We start from the raw sequence: 23,918 nt of genomic DNA on the forward strand, positions 1-23,918 counted from the left end.
TGGGCTCCGAGGTCTTTTGTACAGATGTTGCGATTTGAGAAGGAGACGAGGTAGAAGCTCACAATCAGGTCAATAATCCCTTTCCTGCATTTATTTTACAGTTGTTGTCTACCATCCAAGACTGTTTGTGTAACAATAAAATTCGTACTTTCGTTGCTGGTATTATTATTAATTATTAATGTTCCAAAAAAGCTTTCGGTCCAACATTCAATGCAAAACTTGAATGTCTTCTATATTTGAAACGGATGTTATGAAAATGGTTTTCGTTATTTGTTATCCATAATAGAATTTCTTAGGCTGATTATCAACGAACAAAAATCCCGATCTGCACTTGAGGGCTTCAATCGAATCTTTGGAAAATAGAACCTACTTTGTAAATGTGAATCTGCTACGAGTATACCGCTGGAGAAAATTACTGTATATGTGAAATTTCATGCGAACCCAACCAACGTCTGACCCTGTTTTTCATTTTGTTTAACTTTTTCTGCAATTGTTCCGATTCTGAAACAGTACCCTGAATTTTTTCAAATTTTTCATCGAGCTGGTCAGTTATTTATAAATATTGCGAGTGCTTTTGAAAAGGGCCTTTTTTAAAATTCTCAAAAACTGTAAATATTTTCTCTTTCAAATATTTCAGGACCAGGCCCATGATGGACAGATTAATGTTCTGTTTTCTTTTTCCACACTTTTAACTTCCTTTTTCTGTCGACTAAAACATTGTTTAAACGGTCTGAAAATTCACATTCAAAAGCACTCTCAAGATTTATAAATAATCAATCGGTTAAATAAAAAATCTGAAAAAATTCAGGGTACTGTTTCAGAATTGGGACAATTGCAGAAAAAAAAAAACGTTGAACAAATCAACAATGGTAATGGTCATCGGTGAAAGTGAATATACTGATTTTTTCCAATTGTATACTCATTGCTGGAAATCGGTGAATTTTTGCTGATTAAAACTTCGAGACTAGTCGTTTGTGATTTCGAGGGAAACTCGATGAAATTTGGTTCCTTGGTAACCGGTGGACAGCACGTAGCCTCGTTTCAGGGTTTGCTCTTTGCACTACGGCCAACAATTGGCTGTAGAACGAGCTACTTTGCTATTCAGCGTTGTATTTTGGCCGATGGATCGGTGGACTTGTACCGGTTTTGCAAGTTGGGCGTCTACCAACCCGGAGTAACACGGAGAAAATCCGAAACGAGCAACATGTCGAGCCGTTCTCCCGCACATGTTTCTACTCCGTGTCGCGTTGTAACCGCGTAACGTATTCCTCCGTGTACCAGATGTGATTAGTATGCAGTTTGTTCTCCGCCAGGTACCAGATGCTTAATAAAACCCATACGTATCGGTCCGTTTCGAGGCACGAGGTCTATATTGCAGATGGCTTCTGTTGCCTGCACGAGAAGCCAATTTCCCAAAATTTCCTACAACGCCTTGGTGTATAAGTGGGTCAGGTATACTAGGTGAATTAATTTCGTGCTTCGAGTCCGCGTCGTTTCGTTGTTTCGTCAGCGGAAACGATGCTTCGCTCGATACTCTTTAATAATATATTATATGTGAAACTCTTCAACTTATCGAATTTGATTCTTCCCAGTCGATTATACAATTACTGATCAAGGAGTTTTTGTGATAAATTTAACCATAGGTTGTCATAGTTTTCTCATCTGATATTTAAGAGTGGAATTCTGTACCGACGGAATTTGATTCGAAGAGTTGTACCGGAGGCGTGAGGGTCTCGAGGATATAAATTTTCGATTTTACCGTCCGCTCTATCAATGTTCTCATGTTACATTTCTTCTGTGGAATTTTCTTCAAATCATCTTCGTTCGTCCATCCGTTAACGGTCGATTTTGTAAGTAAATTTTACCTCTGAGCATGATTTTGACCCCAGAATATTACACCGGGGTACTTTTTTACCCCACGGTGATTTCAAATTTTTCGCCAAACCAGGGAGCCTTCGGAATTAAGCCGGATTCGGGTCAAATTTCGACAAACTTTTCGAATTTGAAAAATTTTTTAAAGGGTACCATCGTTTCAAAAAATTCTTTATTACGTAATTGGTAATTTCGAGACATTTATCTTTTTAAAGAAAATTTGAAAGTTGACAAATTTTCCCCTTGCAATTCAATCTAATCTGCATTGACCTGACGTATTTATCAACAAAAAAAAGAAAAACGTCAAACGATAGAATCAGTTTCGTTGTGACTTCTACCGATATTCACCTACCAGGTTTCCAATACTCAAAGCGATCGCAAGGGGGTGAAAAAAAAGGTTCAAAGATACCGTTTAATTGCGGACCACCTGCAATATCCGCGAAAAATGATTAATAAAAATTCACGGACTCATCCGTGATACGCGTTTCGGTGGAATTCGGATCGCAAACGCTTGGACAGTTATCCAGCGAATTATTCATGCCTAGATACGTATGCGTGTATTCGGGGCAATACACGTACTTTGCCTAGTCCAGGGTAGGTAAGGGTTAGAGAGGCTAACAGCAGCGGCTCTGGCGCGTACGGATCAATGAAACGGAATCTCATATCGGGCCACGGCCATGCCAGTGCGGCCGGGTGCGTAAATACGGAAATACGCGTCCTGCAGAGGCCAGGATAGACCAAAGGATATTAATAGGACGTCAATTATTCCATTCCGCACTGCCAATGAGGAATTGATTAGCCCAATCTCGGTGCATGATTGATTCCACCACTGAAAAGGGTTTGCCTCTCTCTCTCTCTCTCTCTCTCTCATCCTGCAATCCCTTTTATTCAGGACCACGTGAAACGAGGTTATTGACGTATGCAACCAGATACAGAGAGAATGGTATAAACCGAGTATCGAACGAATATCGATTGCGAGATGAGCTTTTTGTAGTTTATTTTCATCCTAGAGTAGCGAAAAGAATACGACGACGTTTGATATTGGCAGGGATCCAAAAAAAAAAACAAAAAACCCTCCGTTTTTAATCACGTGAGATAAAATAATGCGTTTCGGATTTATTTTTAAACGTTGATTATCCCATTTCCGAAATGAATCTGAAGCATTTCTTACATTCCGATCTTAATGATAAGAGCTTTAAATTCAACTTCATACTCATCGTGAACCACAATTTGGGTTTTGGTTAAAATCTTCGATACATTCAATTTTTAATATTCCAAACAAATGTACAAAGTCTCTGTGAAGGAATTTATTGAAAAAGGGAAGAACCGTTCGCGCAATAGTTGTTGTAAGAATTTGTAAACTTCATTCGACGAGAATTTGCGAGTGCCTACTTGATCCAATTCGATATTGCACTGATACTGAAGCACACGTCATATTCACACACACATCCACAGTTCCCGGAATCAAGTAACAGACCGATTTAAATAATTCATTCTCCATTAAAATGTGTATTTTTCAAATTGTAGAACTTATTTTTCAGCGTATCGTTTACCTAAACTGTGAGATAAAGAAGTACAGGAAAAATCGAAAACCCTTAAACGATAATATTATTTTTTACTAGCTATGATTTAAACGACGTTCACAATTCACAATTCTTCTCGCTCCATTGTGTTTGACTTTTTCTGATTTTTTCTAGACAAGTTTTGAGGCATCGAAAACACTGCCAAGTTTATATTGGGTGAGGTTGAAGTTCCGAATTTGAAAGCGTCTTATCCTGAATTATTTGGTAGTGAAACTTGAAGTAAAGAAATCAAACTTTTACGAAACAACAAAGATTCGAATGGTCGGAAACCCGATGGCTCAAAGTTCCGAAAATTTAAGTTACGAGAGAGCAAAGTTCTGACAACTAAAGTTTCGAAAGTGCAAAATTTGAAAATGAAGTTTCGATGGAATAAAATTCCGAAAGTTAAAATATACTCGCACAAGTGGGTGTAAAAAATAAGAAAAACCGATAATCAGAATGATCATGATTCCGAACGTGAAAATGTGGAAAATCCGAAACAAAGAAAGATCAAAGCGGTGAAATTTCACCGAGCCAGAAATCCACAGAATCTTCGATTATTCGGAAAATTTTTTCATTTCCGCACATTCGGAACTTCTATCGTCGGGTTTCGGACCATAAGAACTCTTTGATGTCTCGTCAAAGTTTGATTGCTTCACTTCAAGTTTCACCGGAATGAAAATTACAAAAATTTGAGAGCTTCGGAACTTCTCAAATTCCAAATTTCAACTGCGCCCCGTTTTTATAATGTGCTAGAATTTAACGAAACAAGATATCTGACATTTTGACACTCTCGTTGAAATGTCGGTATTTCCTCACAGATAATCGACGTTTCAGATGTTTCTCACCGTTCGAGTGATCTGTTTGTTCATTTCCATACTTCCGTCGTAACCGTGATGAATCATCCTCGTTCCGGCACCCTTTCGCACCCGTCATTTCTCATCATCCGGAGCTTCGGTCCGAGGATATTGCGATACGCAAACGCGGCAATTAACCGAGACCGAGTGAGGCGTCATCGGGTAAAGGCACCCATCCCAGCTGTTACGATTTTCAATTGATTACATCGAGAAGGATCGGAAGATCCAAGTGACATTGGGAATTGGAATTAAATTAGATTAGTTTCGTTTTATCGGCACTTGCTCTCGCCTCTTTGCAGCTATGATCGTTTCAAAATGAGTCCCGTTCAGCTTGTCTTCATTTTTCGCAAAAATTCACACTTTTTCTACAGCTAGGAGAGGCGAAATTTTTTTCACACATGTATCACTTATACTCGAAATTTTTTGTATGCACGCGCTGTACGCCTACACCTGACTTATTTCTACGGAGGCACTCGTCACGTCGGCATTTCAACTTCGTGTCTCGAATTTCGGTGGAATAACCTTCCGTGCCGCAAGGTAGTACGTGACGCATAATGCGCTTCATACATGAGACGACAGTGGAATAAAGTAGTACGTATGCCGGAGCTTCGATGGCTCCCAGGGATACACCCATGTCTCGATCGAATCATTCGTAACGAATTCTGCGAAAGATCGATTAACATACGACGGAAAAGACGAACAAAAAACTTCGTTGCCTAACGCGGGCCCAGAAAACAGCTGAAAAATTGAACGAATTTTTCGTTTTGATTCGATTTTTTTTTATACATTATGGCTGTGCGTGTCGAATGATATCGCAGAATTGAGAACGATTAATTAAAAATTTACCGTAATATTCCAATTTTTGGGCCATCCTTTAATCTGTGACAATGAATTTTCCATTTTTGATAAATGATTAAGTATAATAGAAAATTTTTAAGTGCGATTCTTGGTAATAATTCTTTTTCAAAATGGTCGTCGAATGATTAATAATATCTGTGAAACATTTGTTGTTCAAGTTGATCGTAAGTTGTTGAAAAGAAAACAATTTGAAAGCCTCTAAAAAAGTATTCACTTGCCGTCCTCGAGTACCTAATAAGGTTTTCCACTCGTCAATAATTTCCGGATTTTGATTCTTAAAAATAAAACCAAGTATGAATCCTGTTAGATCTAACGGTGATTCATTTCCAAGAATGTTTCTCAATAAGCGGAGAACAAATTCACCCTCAAAGTAACAATTTTTTTGTATTAATCCACTCGAAACTTGACTCCGAAAGTCTATCCGAAACGCTAATTAACAGAATTAGCAATTCATCCGGTACGAAAGTATTCGCTATTCTCCAGTTTCAAGAGTTCCTTCGATGTGAAGTACTGTACATATATACATATATATATATATTATCGAATCATCAATGAGCGTCTCGGAAAAGCTCAAGTTTAGTTTCAACTCTCCACAGTTTCAAGTATGAGAAGAAAATCGGCTTTTCGTCAAAAGATAACAGCACGTTTACCGGCGGGTGGGCAGAAAACGTGTTGCCAAATTATTTTCGGAATGAAAAACCAGACGACATTCTCTCGCAAGATTTCTCCGACTCACGAGAGACTCGCGTTCGGTCTATTCATTCAATTGTGCGACCGGTGAAAAATCCGTATCGATTTTTATCCAGGGCAAGAAACGTTTCACAGAATTTTTTCCCGCGGTAGGATAAGATCGTGGCGGCATTTATCAACGCCGCGTGGTCAAAAGCGGAGATGAAATAGAGGCGAGAGGGGGGGGGTGAGGTCACGAATTTCGGCAGAGAAGCGAGAATCTGTCAGACAACAAGTGGCAAATCCACTTCGGGATCCGTGCCACCAGCTTCCGCCTTGGGGAAAAACGAGAATCGATTAGGACAGAGGTCGCGGAGAAGAGCGTATCTTCCTTAGACCGGCAATCGATACTCCGAACGATTCGAGCCTCCGGGCTCTCTGTCCTGATGACCATTGTCCGAACTGAACTCTGCGACCTCCGAACTCGAATGGCCACGATGCGAGAAAATAATTTTCTCCTCTATTTACCATCGCCATATGCATGCGTTCCCACGCCCAGTCAGTCGATGCATCGTACCGATTTTTAATTTTTGATGACATTACGGACGTAACGAATCCGACTCTCTTTTCATTGATTTTCGTCGTTATATCTTCGATTGTCGTGTAGAAATTCGTATGTTCGTGAGTCACTGAGTCGCGAACGCCGTCCTTGATAATAATTCGTCTTGTCGACGGATTGTTCAATATCGCCCTCTAATGTCTAATCACATTTTATGTGTGGAAAAGAAAATCCAGTAATAAACTATAAGAACGAAGAAGCGCGAGCCATTTTCGATATCAATAAAATTACAATCAGGTGGATAGATAAACGCTTGTAAAACGGATAACGTGTGTTAAAAGCATATATTGATCGATAAGTTACGCAAGAAAATCAGGTTGGCACCTTGCTTATCAAAGTTACGATAACAATGCAGTAATCGCTGTTATCAGGGGTATATTTTTAAAGTGGTTGGTATCAGTACTATTGATTTATCAAAAATACGCAAGAATGTTTAATCGTATTGATCTTCGATATATCGCTACGTACATACACACGAACACGTTGTTTCAAGTTTCATATCGAAAAGGGCTAACATATTGACAAGCGGGAAATTATCAGTTGCGAACGAATGTACAAGTGACTTAGATGTTGATATTACTATTCTTGCTAATGTCAATCATTTCTTTAATGTTGCGTTTATATCAGTTTTGTCCAGTTCTTAGTACAGAAGAGTTTTTAAAATTTCTCTAAATCTAAAAAAATGAAAAACAACTCCGGAAAAATCTTTGCTATTTTATAAATTCATACTTTTAAACGAATTAAGATGGAGATACATTTTTAAATGAATCAAAACCACTAAAGGGCCGTTTTTCGTACTAACAAGCTTCTCAATTTCAGATTTCCTAAATTGAGATATAGATCCAGAAGTAGCCAAAGTAGCGAAGTAAGACGGGAAAGTCGAAAAAAAAATTTACAATAGTGAGATTTGTATATTCATATAAATTTCATTCTTTTTCGTTCAAAAATATCAATTTAAAAAATGGTAAAGATTTTGCCGGAATTATTTTTCGACGTGTAACATCATTTCTTATACAATACCATGTACAACAAAAAATCAACCTTGTAGCATATGCATATCTATCGTAGAGCTAGAATTTCACTCGCGTGTCCCCTTGAGTTTTGAGTCACTGTTATTCAGGCCAGAACTCGGAGTTGATTTATCTCGTAAGTTTGTTTCGAATGGTAATCGTGCCATGCCTATTTTTTAGCATACCTACTTCTTACATAGGACAAGAGATGAGACTGTTTTCCGGAAAAACGTGCATTCTGCCAATATCGATTCAAAGAATTGAGAGATTTCTGTATTTCCAAGAGGGTTCGTAATTTCGAGCAGTGGCGTTAGCTGCACTGATTGAGGGTAGAAGAACGCTTCCCGTAATCGAATTATTCCATCCTGTGTATTTACCACATGTCAAATTATTTTGTGGCTGATACGAAATCATTAGTCAATAACGTTCCGCGAATTACTTGTCAGCATTACGCTAATTGACTGAATTAATTACCATCATCGTTCGCCGCAGAGTAACGTAGACGAATTGTTTCCACTTGAAAATTTAACCACTTAACATTATCACGATACGAGATATTCAATTGCATCAGTTGACCAATTCCATCAACGTATTTTATTCGCCAAATCAACCATAGAACATTGGTCATTCTTTGAGCAAGGTTTCAGCCAGCTCTTGGCTGCCGAGTCAATCGAGTATAAAGTGACTAACAATAAGAAGCACATAAATTGAAATATGTACGTATCAAAAGAATGTTTTTTTGCGTGGATAACAAAAAGTTCATTTGTGTGCTGTAAAACAATTGTACCTCAATTTTAGAAGGTCAATCACGCGACTTTTGTATCCCTTATACAAAAAGTTCTTTTTACAAATTTTTCGGTGAAGTTCTTTAAGAGTTACAACCAAACATCTTATCGGGTGGATGGGAATTTCTGCTTGATTCCGAGAAAGTTGAGCTTTTTCGTTCGTTATATTTACACGAGTCTTTCGAACGCTCGGCTTTGGCGAAGTATGGGTGCGGAAAAAAAAATGTTAAAAACTTATCGATTTATAGGTAATTGATACTTCTCAATGAGGTCGCCTTGCTCACTGAAACGGAATTCTTTTCCTAATCAGATACGGAATACGCAAGTCGCGTGAGCGACCTTTTAAAACTGAGCTAATTCGTCTTTTCACAGGAATTTCTTTTAGCGCACAAATAAACTTTCTCGATCCACGCAAATAATAAAAATAATTTTCGGGCCACCCTAAAGTATACATATACGTAGAAGCGTGATGTCGAAAAGTCGTTTGCCTTCGACTAAAATTATTCTTCCATCAGCCAAAAGTGCTCGCTCGTATTTTCAAGCCTTGCGGTTCCTTTTGGGGTAAGGTCACGTCAACTGGTCGTTACTTGGTGACAGCAGTCGGGTGACGTGAGATGAAAGAAAAATAAAAAGGACCAGCAATACGGAGGGGAGAACGAGTAGGAAGTGCGGAACGGCTTCAGCCAAATTAGAAAGCGTTGTAATTGCACATCGTCGGCACGCAATCAACGACAGCTGACCACCCTAAGCTCGAAAGAATTTTATTATACCGGGTCCTGTCCGTGAGGTCGTGCCAAAGCAGGTATGTAGCATAAAACGTGAGGCTTGAAATATGGCAACGAGCGGATCCTGAGCTTGTCCGTAAAATTGGAAGGAACCATTACGGAAAAGTTCAATTTCAACTATGATTTTTGCACTGCTTTTCGCACTGTGATTGATCATTGAAATTTTTCGCAGACTCAAATAGCGATCACTGGGTCAAGCAAAATGAAATATTCGTTGACTGCTTGAGCACTCGTGTCGTTGAACTCTATTGATTGATCTGTCAAAACGCTTCGAAATGACTTTACTTCAGCGTCAAATTCACCGAATCCGTATTACAGTTTTGAGCATTTTAAAAGTAAATTCAACAGTGGTCAGTCTTTGGTGAATTAGTTTTAACAAGTTGAAACTCGATAGTTTTCGTGCAAAAATTACTGGACTATTAGAAAACATGTCTGAATGTCTAATCAGGATTCTTTGATTTTACATGCACATTTTTAGAAACTTTGTATAGAAAATGCGGTGAATATGCGAAGAAAGATTCTCAATTATACGACATCCAAAAATTGAGTCTTTTGGAAAAGAAATTTCTTTTTTCTAGGAAAACTTTGAAAGAAACTTAGACTTTGAATTCATCCGTGGAGCAAAGTTATTCAAGAAATTCAAACCCGAGATTTGTCGATTCAAAAAGCGAAGTTCAGAATCCTAAAATATGGATGTACGTAAATGAAAATGTTTAGTAAAACTTGAGAAAAATGGAAAGCCCTGTAAAGACAATGAAAGGAATTTTTCAACATCGGCTGTTCGTTGCTCGGACGGGGCGAGGTGAGAATTTATAAGGGAGTGAAACCGGTCCGTCGAACGAATCTACGATTTAACTCGGTGGTTCTGGGTCTGATTGCGAGTGATAATTCAAGGCAAGAATTTCTAGCGCCAGGTTAATACGCTTGTCACGTCGTCCTTACACGTTTTGCCTGGACTTTAGCCAGCTCGGATTTTCAACTAACGGTGGGGATGTGCTTGCAGTGAATCGAGAGAGCTTGCAGAGCAAGGGGATGATGAAATGAATGGAGGGTCCGAGGATTGGAAATGACTAGCTCCGTCGATGCAATAGAACCCGTAATGCTGCGACCCATTATATCGACGCTCAGACAATGGAGTATTCCGTTCTACGAGTACCGTGAAACCCACCGAAAGGATGCACTTTGACATCATTCCGTGGCTCTAGCACAAAGTATGGACGGTCCTCGAACCTGGGTTCGAAGAATACTTCGGCCACACAAGGCTTCGTCACATTACCGCAGAACGGATTACGATTTTTCGGAACTTGATTCGTTACGTGTCCATGCATCCTGTTGGCTCTTTGTTGCGTTTTAGATTTTTTGAAGCTTCGATTTCACTGGAATAGTTGAAATTAGTACGGGTGTGTTTATTCGTTATAACGACGTTAACATCGACTAAACTAACGCCATGAATAAATTGTCACCTTGATTCGCTGGTACACTATACGCCCGTCAAGAGAATTCAAGGCTTTACATCGATCGGGACGGTGATCTTTGCACCCAGTTCACGTTGAATTTGTTCCAATGATTTTCCTTTCGTTTCGGGAACGATGAATATAACGAATAATACACCACACGCGCAAATCACACTGTACATCCAAAAGGTAGCGTAATTCCCGAAGGCTTCGACAAGGTCGTTGAATGTCCTTGTTACCAAAAAAGCCATCAACCAGTTGAAGGAACAGGCACTGCTACCAGCGATGCCTTTTATTTGTGGTGAGAATAGCTCACCTACCATCATGAATGGAATTGGCCCGAAACCGAGACTGCTCATGAGGATGAAGAGGCAAACAGATACAAGCGGGATCCAGTTGACCGATGAAACGTCCACTCCGTTCTCCTCCAAGTAATAGTATGTACCCAAAGCGAGCATGCCGACCGCCATTGCACTTATCGATGCGAGAAGCAGAATCTTACGGCCCAGCCTATCAACTATGAGCAGACTGGTGAAGGTAGATACGACCTGTAGAGCTCCAACAATGATCGTGGATGCATCGGTGGAAATGGCACCGTTCTGACCAAAAATACTTCCAGTATAGAATACAATCGCATTGACACCGCTCATTTGCTGGAAGAACATCAAACCATAGGCTATTATCAGTCCGTTTCTTGCTACTTTCGACCTCATTGCTGCAAGAAATGAACCTTTGTACTGCAACTCTTCCGCAAGGACTAACTTCCTCGTGATAAGCTCACGCTCGACGTCATATTTAGGGCCTCGTACTCTGAGGAGACTGTCCCTAGCCTCTTCTTCTCGGTTCTTCATCAAATAGTATGTCGGACTTTCCGGCATGAATGAAAACACGACGAAGAAAATGAGCGGAACGGCCGCGAAAGTCATCGATAAATAGTATATCGGTATCAGGGTGCCGAGAATGTACGAAATCAGAATTCCAGATGTCAGCATCAACTCGTGAAACGCTCCTAGCCTTCCTCGGATCGTCTTCTCGCCTATTTCTGCGGTGTAAACTGCCACCGCAACGCAGAATCCGCCTCCACTGAAGCCGAGTAGAAACCTTCCGACACAAAACATGGCTACCGAGTTGGCCCAGATGACGAGTGACCATCCAATGGTGTAGGGAACGACTAGTATCAGCATGCTGCGCTTTCTGCCGAAAGCGTCCATCATCAATCCCATGGGAATACAGATTGCCGCTGATCCCAAATTCGTCACCGAACCGATCCACGAAAAGTCCGAGGTGCTCATAGTGATGTTGTACTGTTCTGCCAATTTTTCTCCGGAATCGCCACCTGACGTCGACCATCCCAAGACTCCACCGAATGCCAGTGCTCCAAGGGTAGCAGACAGTGCGGCAAAGTATTGGGGCAGCTGTTTAGCTGGAACGGCTGGTTTTGAATCATCGCCGCTTGACACCGATAATGTCAATTCTGACACAGTTATTATCTTCTCGGTCATCATGCTGGTATGTCTGCTTGCACGAACGACGTCCCCTTCCTCACCTACATCATAAATAATGGATTGATCATCGGTGGCCAAAACGAATCATTTGACAATACAGACTTGTACACTTCTAGCACATGACTCGGATGAAGTGAAATAGACCTAGCATTTCAACTTCAACTATTTTTATTTTGTCTTTCAATTCATCAAATTGTCAATAGTCTGAGACTACTTATATCCGTACTGACCGATCCGTTTACCAAATTAGAAGAGACGTTAGCTTAGACTATGTTTGTGATAAAATTCGAAATCTAGAATCTAGCACATCTGCTGTTCAAACTTTTGATCACAGGCATAATAGTTTCGTACAATTTCATCTGTTGACCATATGTTCGAGAGTCGCACAACGAATTCAGAACTTTTGGAAATTAGTTCTTTGTACAAATTCATTTTGACACGTACAGAAACCAGTTTGCTTGGTATTCTCATACATTTCACTGACATCAAAGTTAAATTCTTTATATACGTATGATTATGATTAAATTATTATATACATTGATCCAAAATTGACCACCATTCATACATTAATCCATCGAGTATTAAGCAATCTTAACAGCACGATAAGAGTATGGGTGAATATCGAGGGCGAACTTTTTTTTCTTCACAACACAATTGAAATACAAATAACTTCCAGTGCAACAACTTTTTTTTCTTTAATCGTAGTCACCATTTTCTGCAACGTAAAGAATTAACATACACGATTCAAGTGTTTACAATTATGACACATCTCGACATATTTATAGAGCTTGATGAAGAAATTTCGGTCAACTTACATTGCACAAAGTTCGATTGTTTGGTAAGAATACAATCTTAATGCATGTACAGCAGAAGTCAAACCAATTGTGAGTGACTTGAAAATTGTCGATGCGTTTATCCGTATGAAAAATTGTCGAATCGCTGGTAGTCATTTTGCATTTTTAAGCCGATAATGATCAGTTTCTGTATCGCCACAGTACAACATCAAATTCCACAAACAACGTACCACTGATTGTCAGGAGAGCGTGCGAAAAAACCTCTTTCTCTCAAAGATTGTCAGAAAACAATTCTTTTTTGGCCTGCGGTAAACATTGACCGCAAACGATAAACCGTCACTGACTAACGAAATTTATGCTACTGTAGATTTATCCAAGCAAACATCTTTCGAAGCTTGTTCATACTTATCTTATCAGGCTCATTTTCAAGTTTAAGTGGAATTCGCGATCTAGACACATGCTTGGGAAACCTATTGCAGGTCAAACTTGGAAATTGTGTAATTACTTATCAGTTCGCTCTTTGTTGTTTCATAGTTTCAAAAGTTTATTATTCTATAAACCTAATCAATGTGTGGATAAGTATTATCTAAGTTATTAACTGTACGAATTGTATCACGTACGTCGTTTCACACAAAGTCGTGTACAAGATGTATAAAATCAGATACTGGGAAGTATATATCGGATGGTAATGTTATGTAATAATCTACGGTAATCTAAACGTTATAATCGTATAATAAATTGAACGAAACTTGCAGAAAATGAACATATGAAAATATTGTATAGTTCATAATTATGAGAATATAAAACCAAGTAGAATTTTTGTTCTGCCGTTGTAAAAACTGAAGCTTATGCAAAGTTTACGCTTTTAATGTTAATCATCTATCTGTTACTGCATGAAAACTGTTAATGGCACAGTTATGGAAGACCTCGGAAAAGAATCATTTTTTTCTTCAAAAATAGGTCAGCATTGCTTATTTATCAGTACTTCGGAGGATGCACGTGTAGAACGAATAACTGCAAAGAGAAAAAACTTTTTGAAAGAAATACTCGCATTTTTGTGGCTGTATAATTTTCCTTGTGAAAGGAGCACGTGCAAGGAAGAGTGGGTGATGTTTTTGGCATATGGCACAAGAAACTGAAACGCGTCAAATTAAAATGAAAACCGGAAGAGTATTCATAGCAAATTATTCGAGGTTCAAAAATTTTCGTCATACTTTCATACGATTTGAACATTTCCTTTTCTTTCGAAGTTTCCCTTTACTTTGCCATATATGTACATATTATATGGAAGTGCGGCTTAATGTTATCTTGAGAAACATTCTTAATTTTATCCTGCTTTGCGAGAAGTTAAAAGTCCTTTTGGCACTGTATTGATGTCGGTAAAGATAAGAAGTTTATTATGTTTACGAAAGAAGTTTAGGTTAACAAAATTTTCGTTTATTCAACAAAATTTTCGATGAAAACGGAGAAATATCAATATTCACTAGTATATGCTTACTAGTCTATTTATGATGCCAGCGAGAAAGAAATTGGCTTATGAAACAGCGCAATGGAATGAAAAAATTCACCAAGTCAGGTGATTGCAGAATTTAAAGTAAGAGGTTTCTTGACGTTATTGCAATGCAAGAAAAGTAAAGTGAAACATTTGAAGCCAGAAAATATTGCAGTGTATAACCAAAGTGATAGATCAGTTGGACAGCTAGGCTGTCATCGAATACCTTAGTGAAACTTCAATCGAGTACCTATTAATTAATAAAGATACAATTAATGTTATTTAAAATAAAATTTATTTCATCTTACAATTAGTTTCTATCATTTGAGTCATTTCTTTTAATCGCGATCGTGGAAACTTGCGTGAAAAGCGCCTGAATCCAATGATCAATGAATCAGTCGAGCCAGACAAAGCTATTTTTATAATTTTTATTCTAGACAAATCTTTTACTTACACGTCACAGCACCGCCTGGGGCATCAACCACAACCCTTGGCATAACCGTTTAGGCTAATCTCAGACTGACAAATTCTGGTTGATGACTTGAGGCAGAGCTTACCCTGCAAGTGTAAGAAGTAATGAAGATATAAATTTGATAAACTGGTGAATTCGAAAAATTAACGACGGAGCCAGGAATCGAACCTGGTATCTAGAGATGCTTGACCAGTGCCTTACTGCACTAGACCACCTAGCCGCCCTGACTCTGTTGTCGTTAATTCCTCTCATCACCAGTTTAGTTCAAATTTGTTTTCTTGTGCTTTGTATGTGTGAATAGAAACTTTTCGTCTCTTAAGCACCCGATGTAAGAATGTATGTAAGGAATGTTTACATGTTGGAATCTTACGCTTCTGATGGGAAGCACGTGAGACGGTCAAAGACCGTCTAATAATTGAAATGCGGATATGCATTATCATTAGTTACGAGACAATTCATTGTTGAAGATGATCCACTAGGTGGTCTAGTGGAGTAAGGTTCCGGTCAAGCATCTCTAGATACCAGGTTCGATTCCTGGCTCCGTCGTTAATTTTTCGAATTCACCAGTTTATCAAATTTATATCTTCAACAATGAATTGTCTCGTAACTAATGATAATGCATATCCGCATTTCAATTATTAGACGGTCTTTGACCGTCTTACGTGCTTCCCATCAGAAGCGTAAGATTCCAACATGTAAACATTCCTTACATGCATTCTTACATCGGGAATGTAAGAAGTAATGGTTGTAGAAGCCTTTCAATTTTTTCTGAAATCTGTTCGATCAATTGAATAATATGCGCCGTCGATCAGAAAAAAAAATCTTTGTCAGCTGTGATCGGTTTTTTATCTTTTAGGTACAGTCAGTTTCATTCTCCAATCTCACAATTGTGCCAAACATGTTAGAATACGTCATCGTTGATAGGAAAATTATCACTTTCTGTCTTACCTGTTTGTACGTTGGATGATACGTTTACAATTAAAACATGAGTTTATCTCGAAAGTTAATTGAAGTTAGACGGTTCAAGATTGAATAAAAAGGTTAAAGTCGGTGATGAAAGATGATTCGTTCGTTTAGTTTACAGTCGGCAAAAGCCTTCGAAGATGAGCCGAACGACGCGTTTCTGTTGTAAAAATTGATCGAATACCGTCTGACGTGGATCTCGAAATTATTGATTAAAAACTTGAAAAATTATTCACATTGCTGGTACGTGATGACGACTGTTGCAGATATTCACCAATTTACATTCTGAATTGAGTTAAATTAAATAACGTGTAAGAGGAATATCGACTTGCTGATCTGACGTTTTCTCGTTGAGTGCTTTGTAACTCCTCTTTCCACCGCTGCCCAGGTCCTCACTAACTAGTAAAAATGTTAATGGACGCGTATGCGAACACTTGTCATGCTACAGTATTCGTAAATAGAAGGAGAGGGAAGATACGAAATTCCAGCAAGCACAGCGCGTTATCAACCTGGCCGATAAACAGTCGAGTGAAAAGTTGGAGCGATAGAAGCACCTGATTTATGACGCGGAAACATTCCAATACATCTGTGTAAAGATGGATTTGTCCTTTGTTAATTCCGTATTGCCATCTTTTGCGTTGAATAAAACGCGGAACATGTAGTTGATCGCAGTTTACTTGCACGTGTAATTAATCGGATTTTTTTTTCGAATTGATTTTTTTCACACTGAATAACTTTTACAATTTCAAATATTTTTGAATAAACTTTGGTTTTTACATTCAGTGTAATATGTACTTCTGAACAGTGAGGCCTTTCAGATTTTCGATATCTAGTTTTCCGTCAAAGTTGGAAAATCAATCAGACTTGACAAATAAATAAATTTTTTTACTCTATAGTGCGGTAAATTTAATCAGTCAAACAGTATTTAGAAGAAAATTGGCAAGCTCCTAAGATCATTATTTCTTCTACGTAGATACGTTAGCAGGATAAGCCCACCCTTACGTAGCTGGAACGTTCAATTTAATTGGTGATTTTCAAAAATTTCATATTTTGCAACGCCGCACTAGTCATGAATCCAGTTTCCTTATTCGGTTGAATTCGTTAAGGTTCGCAGCTTATAGAAATGAAATACGTAGTTGATTACTTTTGAAAATCAACTCTAAAAGTACGTTTTCAGTCGTCTTCTCCCACTGTCTGAAATTGAAGAAATAAACGTCGCACCGTTCCACACATGATTTAAATTTTCATTTTAATTTAGTTGCTTCGAAAATGTCGAGCCTCTGAGCCTGCTTTTCGATGTAATGAATTTATGAATCTGCGAAAAGAACAAGTGTAAGAATTAGGCTTATTTTAATTGTTCGTAACCCCGTTTACATTTGAATAAGTATCAACGGTGTGAATAATGTTCAATTTTATTTCCATATTCTTGTACACCAGGATTCTAGAATACACTGAAGAAATAATGGAATGAGAAAGAAAAATTTAGTAAAAAAACGTAAGAAACTTATCAAGCACCCGATAGCAACTACAATCACGATAAATTTTAACATTACGACTTTTTTTTTCTCAGAAACAAATACAATTGATTAGATGCAACTGTCATGAAAGTCAGAAAATTCGATAAATAATAATTCCCAAGTTCGGTGTACAAAAGTTACCGCGTTGCGAAAATAGCCGGAGTCCATCGCTGACTTTCAAATGGGTCTGCATTTTCGTGAAGCTTCTGGTCACCCATATCGCGGTTGATTTTTCTAAAAATAATTTTCAGCCCGATATCTCCTCCGCTAGTGTTACATTGGAAATATTTCGATGTTCAGCAAAAGTAATTTTTCCCTGTCATCATTGACAAACTTGTTTCTGTTTGATTATTTAAAACTAAAGGGCTGAATACACCAGTGAATGAATATGAATTTATATACTCAGGTAACGATACAGAGCGGGTTAGTGTTTGCGTGAGAACGAGTTTTGTGAATCCGTACTGGTATTCAAATGCCTACCGCGACAAGATAGTCGGTGATGAATTCATAGCGAAATTGGATGATCTACGAGTGAGTCAGAATGATATCTTCCGAAGCGGGAATCGTCTTTGCACCCAGCTCTCGCTGAATTTGCTCCAGAGGCTTTCCCTTCGTCTCTGGGACAATGAATATAACGAATATTACACCGAGTGCGCAAATAAGACCGTATAGCCAGAAGGTAACGTAGTTACCAAAGGCCTTAACGAGGTCATTATAAGTCCTTGTTACTAGAAAGGTTATTAACCAGTTTAAGGAGCAGGCACTGCTACCAGCGATGCCCTTTATTTGCGGTGAGAACAGCTCGCCAACCATCATGAATGGAATTGGCCCGGCACCAAGACCGCAAACGAGAATAAAGAAGCAAACAGATACAAGCGGAAGCCAGGTGATCGATGAAACGTCGACTTCGATGTGCTCCAGGTAGTAAAAGATTCCCAGAGAAAACATGCCTAACGCCATTGCTCCCATTGAACCCAGAAGCAGAACCTTACGCCCAAGCTTGTCGACGGTGAGCACGCTGATAAAAGTCGCTACGACCTGAAGAATCCCGACAATGATTGTCGATAGATCCGTAGAAATGGAGCCGTTTTCACTGAACATAGACCCGGTGTAAAAAATGATCGCATTGACGCCGCTCATTTGCTTGAAGAACATCAAGCCGTAGGCAATGAACAGGCCCCTTATCGCCACCCTCGTCTTCATTGCTCTGAGAAACGACCCTTTGTACCGCAATTCTTCGGCAAGAGCCGACTTCCTCACCTGCAGTTCACGTTCGATGTCATATTTGGGACCTCGCACTCTGAGAAGATTGGTCCTGGCCTCTTCTTCTCGGTCCTTCATCAAATAGTATGTTGGACTTTCCGGCATGAACGAAAACACGGTGAAGAAAATCAGCGGAACGACCGCGAAAGTCATCGACAAATAGTATATCGGTATTAGAGGACTGAGAATGTACGAGATCAGAGTTCCGAAGGTCAGCATCAGCTCGTAAAATGCCCCCAGCCTTCCTCGGATCGTCATCTCGCCTATTTCCGCCGTGTAAACTGGTACCGCAACGCAGAATCCGCCTCCACTGAAGCCGAGTAGAAACCTTCCGACACAAAACATGGCTACCGAGTTGGCCCAGATGACGAGTGACCATCCAATGGTGTAGGGAACGACCAGCATCAGCATGCTGCGCTTTCTGCCGAAAGCGTCCATCATCAATCCCATCGGAATACAGATTGCTGCTGCTCCCAGATTAGCGATTGAACCGATCCAAGAAAAGTCCGAGGTGCTCATAGTGATGTTGTACTGTTCCGCCAACTTTTCACCCGAGGTACCACCTGCAGCTGACCATCCTAAAACTCCTCCCAAACAAAGTGCTCCAAGGGTTGCAGACAATGCAGCAAGGTACTGAGGCAGCTTTTGTCCTTCAAGCACTGACTTCGATTCGACATTTGACGACAGCGTTGTCTGGGATACATCCTTTACCATCTTTGTCATACTGGCTTCACTTGTTTGATAAAGCGGTATCTGCTCAGTCACCTGCAAGGTCAACATGTCAGCAATTCGGTGTTGGAAAGTACATATGAAAAGTAAATAATGCATGTATGCACGATAAGATTTCGACAATCAGGGGCACAGGCACCGTAAGCGGGGAAATTGACTTTGACCTTCACACCTTTCATCTTTGATTCTTATTCGCATAAGTTTTAGAACACGTACTCGCACGTTTGGTAATATTTCTCTGGCTTCATACATCTGCAGGAGGTATTTTCTCTTTGGATGTTTGGAAGTCAGCTTGTAATTTTTTTAATTACTCTGGCGCACATTTTAATGCCTTGCGGATGATCGTGATCGGTAAGCTCTATCCGTTCACCTTGCAAACCGAGCAAACCTTGAATCAGCCACAAAATAATAAATAAAAATATCGAGGACAGTATAATCTCGAAGTGGTTGTAAATTTCTTGTAATATGAGCTGTCGCTATAAAAACATACCAGTTTGAAGAATGCGGTGCAATGAACGCCTCAGTTTCGGAAGTTTGCAAAGTCAATTGTGTTCCTTTACTCGCTGCAAACTGATCGCAAGTAATCATCGAATATACGTGAAGGCGGAACTCGTACGATTGTAAATTAAGACCGATGTATCCGATGTATTGCAGTGTTTTTTGAAGCATTATTGCGCTAATCTTATCTGTCTGATTTCAAGATATTGTATGCATAACTAATGCACCAAGCGCTGGGCACTATGCTCCGTAAATATCAACGCGTGACAAAAAAGAAGGGAAAAATGGCAGCCGTAAATGCCCTATAATTTCTCGCTTTTCTTATCAATTATAATGTCAATAATACGGTGCTCGTTATGAGTCATTCAAAGATACTGCACATGGTGCAGTCTTAAAGAAGATTAACATTAATGTGCACAAGCGACACAAGTACGTCATAAATCTGCCGAGAGGAATGTACCCAAGGTCACAAATTGGAAAAAATTCAGCGTCGTAAAGAGCAATAATTTGGAATAGTACTCGTTTCCGAGACCTTATCGAATCCCACTGTAAACTCCCAAGAAGTCTTAGCTTAATGCAAGCTTTGGTTAAAAACATAGAAAAGTCAAACATTTCTTCCAAATTCAGGCCAAAGTAACTAATGTTTTGTAATACTTTTTGCGTAAAGTCGTCTAATTACACGACGACCTGATCATTGAGGATAGACGTTCTATCTTCGACCACCTTAGTACCGTATGTGACCATCAATCGTAGCATTTGTTACCATATTCATTACCTATAAAAAAAAAAGAAAAAAAAAAAATGCCTGGCCACAAATAGCGCAAAGGTCCTATTTGTTTCGTTTTGAGTGCTGTGAAATTTGATTTTCAAACTATCGAGTAGTCATAAGTTGAACTTATAGTTACTGCAGAAGACATTCTTCTGGCTGGATTAATAACTGAATGGATTTCTAGTCCTAGAAACAACAAAGACGCTTTAAACGACTGTCCAAACATGACGTGACTAAAATGATCTGGATCTGGAGTTGAAAATTGATTAAAATTATTGTTGGAAATCGTAAAAATAAAAAAATAAAAGAAAAAATTAACGAAATTTCAGAATTTGAGCACATTAGGCAAAGAAGTGTGCATTCAGTAGTTCGATTATGATTAAATTTTCGTTGGTTGGCAGTTCGTGCTCTACTTTTGGATGTTCCAAGTATTAGCTTACAGCATTCAAATTCATGACGTGGCGTGATTGTCTCGGGCGCCTCACTGCTGGCTCTTGATTTCACTGATTCAATTGTTTCTGCATGCACTTTCAGCGTTTCACCAACTTGGCTCTCTCTGTCTCTTTCTCTCTCGCTTTCTCTCTCTCTCTCTCTTCCCAGTACACTTCTACGTTTCAATTTCATTAAATTCAGATGTAGTGAAAAAGCAGAAGATTCTTCTCGTTCATTTTAAGTATTTTCTTATTTTGATGGGTGTACGTTTTCATGATTATCATTTCACCTCTTTGTCCCTTTGATGTCGCTAGGATATTAATCAGAAAATTCTTTCGTCCTTAATCATTACAACTGCCGTGCGACGACGAGGAAAGTTTCCCTTCGGAAATAACTCTTGTTTTTTTCTTTTTTTTTTCTTTGCCTTTCTCCTCGCCCGTGTATCTTTCCGTCCATCCTATAAAGTTTGATAAAAGCAAGTTGAAATTAGTTCGATCCTCAGCTCATGCCCGACCCAGTACTTCATGAAAGCATAACTGGAGAAAGAGAAGAACTGTATATCTTTTTGAAAAAGCAAAATTATGATGGAAACAAACGTCTATACAGGGTGAGCCGAAAAAAAAAAACAAGAAAAACAGGAACTATATGAAACGTAAATAAAATTCAAAGGAAAACAGAAGAACGAATCTTTGATTTCGGGTTTGAAAATCTGGAAAATCTTTATTCGTTGTTGAGATACACGCGATTGAATAACAGGTTGTGAAAAAATCGCTTGAAGACTGAAAAAAATTAGTATTAAAGAATGTTTAACTTAATGTCCTTGTAAAATTATGATTCGAGTATTAAATATGGAATTTTAGAAATTCTCCGAAATCTAATTCACATGACAGAAGACGTTTCTCGTAAAACAATAATGAAAACGCGCGCTCCAAAGTAAAAATGTGGACACAGTTGATCGTATAAGTGAAATCCGCTCCCCATTGACTATTTTGCGTTGATCGTATCAATTGTTAGACAACTAAAATATCAATAATCGATGAAATAAATGAAAAGCACAGTGTTGTAAATTTTGCTGTAACCGACTGAACCAAAGTAAACTAGTCCTCGAATCATAATTTAGGACCGAAATTAAGTTGAACATTATTTAATATTAATTTTTTTCAGTCTCACAGCGACTTTGTCAAAACCCGATTTTCAAGAGCGTGTATCTCGGCAACGAATGAAGATTTTTTCGATTTACAAACGCGACATGAAAGATTCGTTCTTCTAGTTTCAAGAAAAATAAATAAACTTCCTGCAATCGGTCAACGCGTTCGGATCTTATTCACGTTTCAAATCGATTCCCTATTTTCGGCCCACAATGTAGAATTCATCGAAAGTTCGACGAAGAATAAATAGGAGCGTGAAGTGAGAAAAAAAAAAAAAAGAAAATAATTCAAAACACACTCGAGACTCAATATCCTAGTTTACGTAGCTAAAGCGGAACGGCGAAACGGAACGTTGTCCAATTAGGAGCTGCGCCGTTGCAGGGTAGAATAATTCGCGCAATATCGTCCGCCGCGCTCCAAGGGTGATTCAATCTTTGCTTCTTGCTTCGCCTGGCTCTGCACCAGCTCTGCAGCATCCGTTAACGAGTTCTCCGCAGGATCGAAGACAGTTACAGAATTCCCTCAGCTCTGCTTCATTGCAATCCGCGCGTGGCCGACAAACTCGGGGGAAAAATCTACCTACCTCTACCAGATTACTCGATAATGTTATAACCGAGAGATTTCTCGGCGGTAATGTCTATGCGCTTAATGCTCCGCGTAATCAGAAAAATTGTCGCGAATTTCTCGGCATAATTGCACAGGAATAAAATTGCTTACCAAGAAGCAACGGAAATAAAACTAACCGGTGTTACTCCTAGATTTTTAAGGGGAGACTTCGGTGAAATTTTGAACAAGAGTCTGTTTTTTAATTTTCACGAGATTAAAGAAACGGGTGTAAAGAATCCTTACACCGGTATTTTGGTCACGGTATTGTATGCATTGAAAAAAAGTTTCAACTTCCTGCGATGAAAATGTTTACGCAAAGAATTTTTCCAAGACGATTCTGCCCACCACCTTGCGAAAAATTCATTGCGCATAAATTTTCATCGCAGGAGGTCGAAATTTTGGATCAAGGTCTATACCGCCGTAATATGAAATGGGTAAAACGATTTTTCATACGACTTCTAGTAACGATTTTCGAAATTTCACCAAAGTTCCGCTTACAAAATTCAAATTTGAGTGTTAAGTTTTACTAGCTCGTTCAGTGTATTCAAAAATTGAATTTGAAATCATGAAAATAATGGACTCGAAGAAAATCAACTCAAATTACGGAAAATTGTTCATGTAACTAAAAATGTATGAAAATTGAGGAAATTGTTGATAATTTTCGACAAAATAAACAAAACAATATGTCATATAAATGGTGTCGTGAACTATTCCTTTTAGGAAGCATTAAATGAGGCTATTTTGTAAGAGTAATAGAATCTTCTTCAATTTTTAGAATTCATTCACTTCTTATTAACAAAAGTAGTAAAGAATATTTCCAAATTGAGAAAAATTTTCTCATCCACTCATTCAATTAGAAGTACCTACACTCAACGAAATGTTTTCTGCGACATGCAGAGTTATACTTAGTCGGATGTGAACCGGTTTGTCTAAATTTCGTACAACTGGATGAAAATTCATCAAACGAGAGAAGTCCGAGGCGATGAATTCGCATCATCAGGTGTATTCGTACCGCGCACGCCGAAATTTCTGTACACCGAGAGAAATATTTAGTTCCGGTTACCGCTCAGTCTTTAACTATTTTCATTTTTTACCACAATCGAAAAAGTATAGTTCTGGGTAGAAAATGAAAATTAGTTTTCTAGCTGTTACCGGAAAGTCTAGTATCCGTTGCTATTCTTTATCATTGCGATCACTGTTGCTATATTTTCTTGCAACCGTTGCGAAAATTTAATGCTTGTGCGAGAATAAACTGACGT

At 38.8% G+C, this 23,918-nt stretch overlaps 3 protein-coding genes across 9 annotated transcripts in view; 1 reads left to right on the forward strand and 2 right to left on the reverse strand.

Annotated features, from left to right (window-relative positions):
• Window positions 1-23,918, forward strand: part of LOC124304408 (protein turtle homolog A-like) — a 418,202-nt gene that overhangs the window by 190,676 nt on the left and 203,608 nt on the right. The window lies entirely within an intron of this gene.
• On the reverse strand, window positions 10,409-16,067 carry LOC124304406 (facilitated trehalose transporter Tret1-like). Of its 6 annotated transcripts, none has more exons than XM_046762610.1 (3): window positions 15,934-16,067; window positions 14,717-14,820; window positions 10,409-12,017 (listed from the first exon to the last, which is right to left on the reverse strand). In XM_046762610.1, the coding sequence occupies exons 2-3, from the start codon at window positions 14,757-14,759 to the stop codon at window positions 10,519-10,521; spliced, it is 1,542 nt and encodes a 513-aa protein (XP_046618566.1). In that variant the 5' UTR covers window positions 14,760-14,820; window positions 15,934-16,067; the 3' UTR covers window positions 10,409-10,518. The 6 variants fall into 6 exon arrangements, 5 of the variants coding, with proteins under 5 accessions (XP_046618566.1, XP_046618568.1, XP_046618567.1 ...); XM_046762612.1 differs by having other exon boundaries at window positions 16,026-16,044; XM_046762611.1 differs by lacking the exon at window positions 15,934-16,067 and adding an exon at window positions 15,457-15,504.
• LOC124304407 (facilitated trehalose transporter Tret1-like) lies at window positions 17,109-19,796 on the reverse strand. 2 transcript variants are annotated; one of them, XM_046762616.1, is made up of 3 exons: window positions 19,697-19,796; window positions 19,423-19,576; window positions 17,109-19,242 (listed from the first exon to the last, which is right to left on the reverse strand). In XM_046762616.1, the coding sequence occupies exons 2-3, from the start codon at window positions 19,456-19,458 to the stop codon at window positions 17,740-17,742; spliced, it is 1,539 nt and encodes a 512-aa protein (XP_046618572.1). In that variant the 5' UTR covers window positions 19,459-19,576; window positions 19,697-19,796; the 3' UTR covers window positions 17,109-17,739. The 2 variants fall into 2 exon arrangements, with proteins under 2 accessions (XP_046618572.1, XP_046618571.1); XM_046762615.1 differs by having other exon boundaries at window positions 19,423-19,594.

Source organism: Neodiprion virginianus, chromosome 5, assembly GCF_021901495.1.
Source record: "Neodiprion virginianus isolate iyNeoVirg1 chromosome 5, iyNeoVirg1.1, whole genome shotgun sequence".
Classification (NCBI taxonomy): domain Eukaryota; kingdom Metazoa; phylum Arthropoda; class Insecta; order Hymenoptera; family Diprionidae; genus Neodiprion; species Neodiprion virginianus.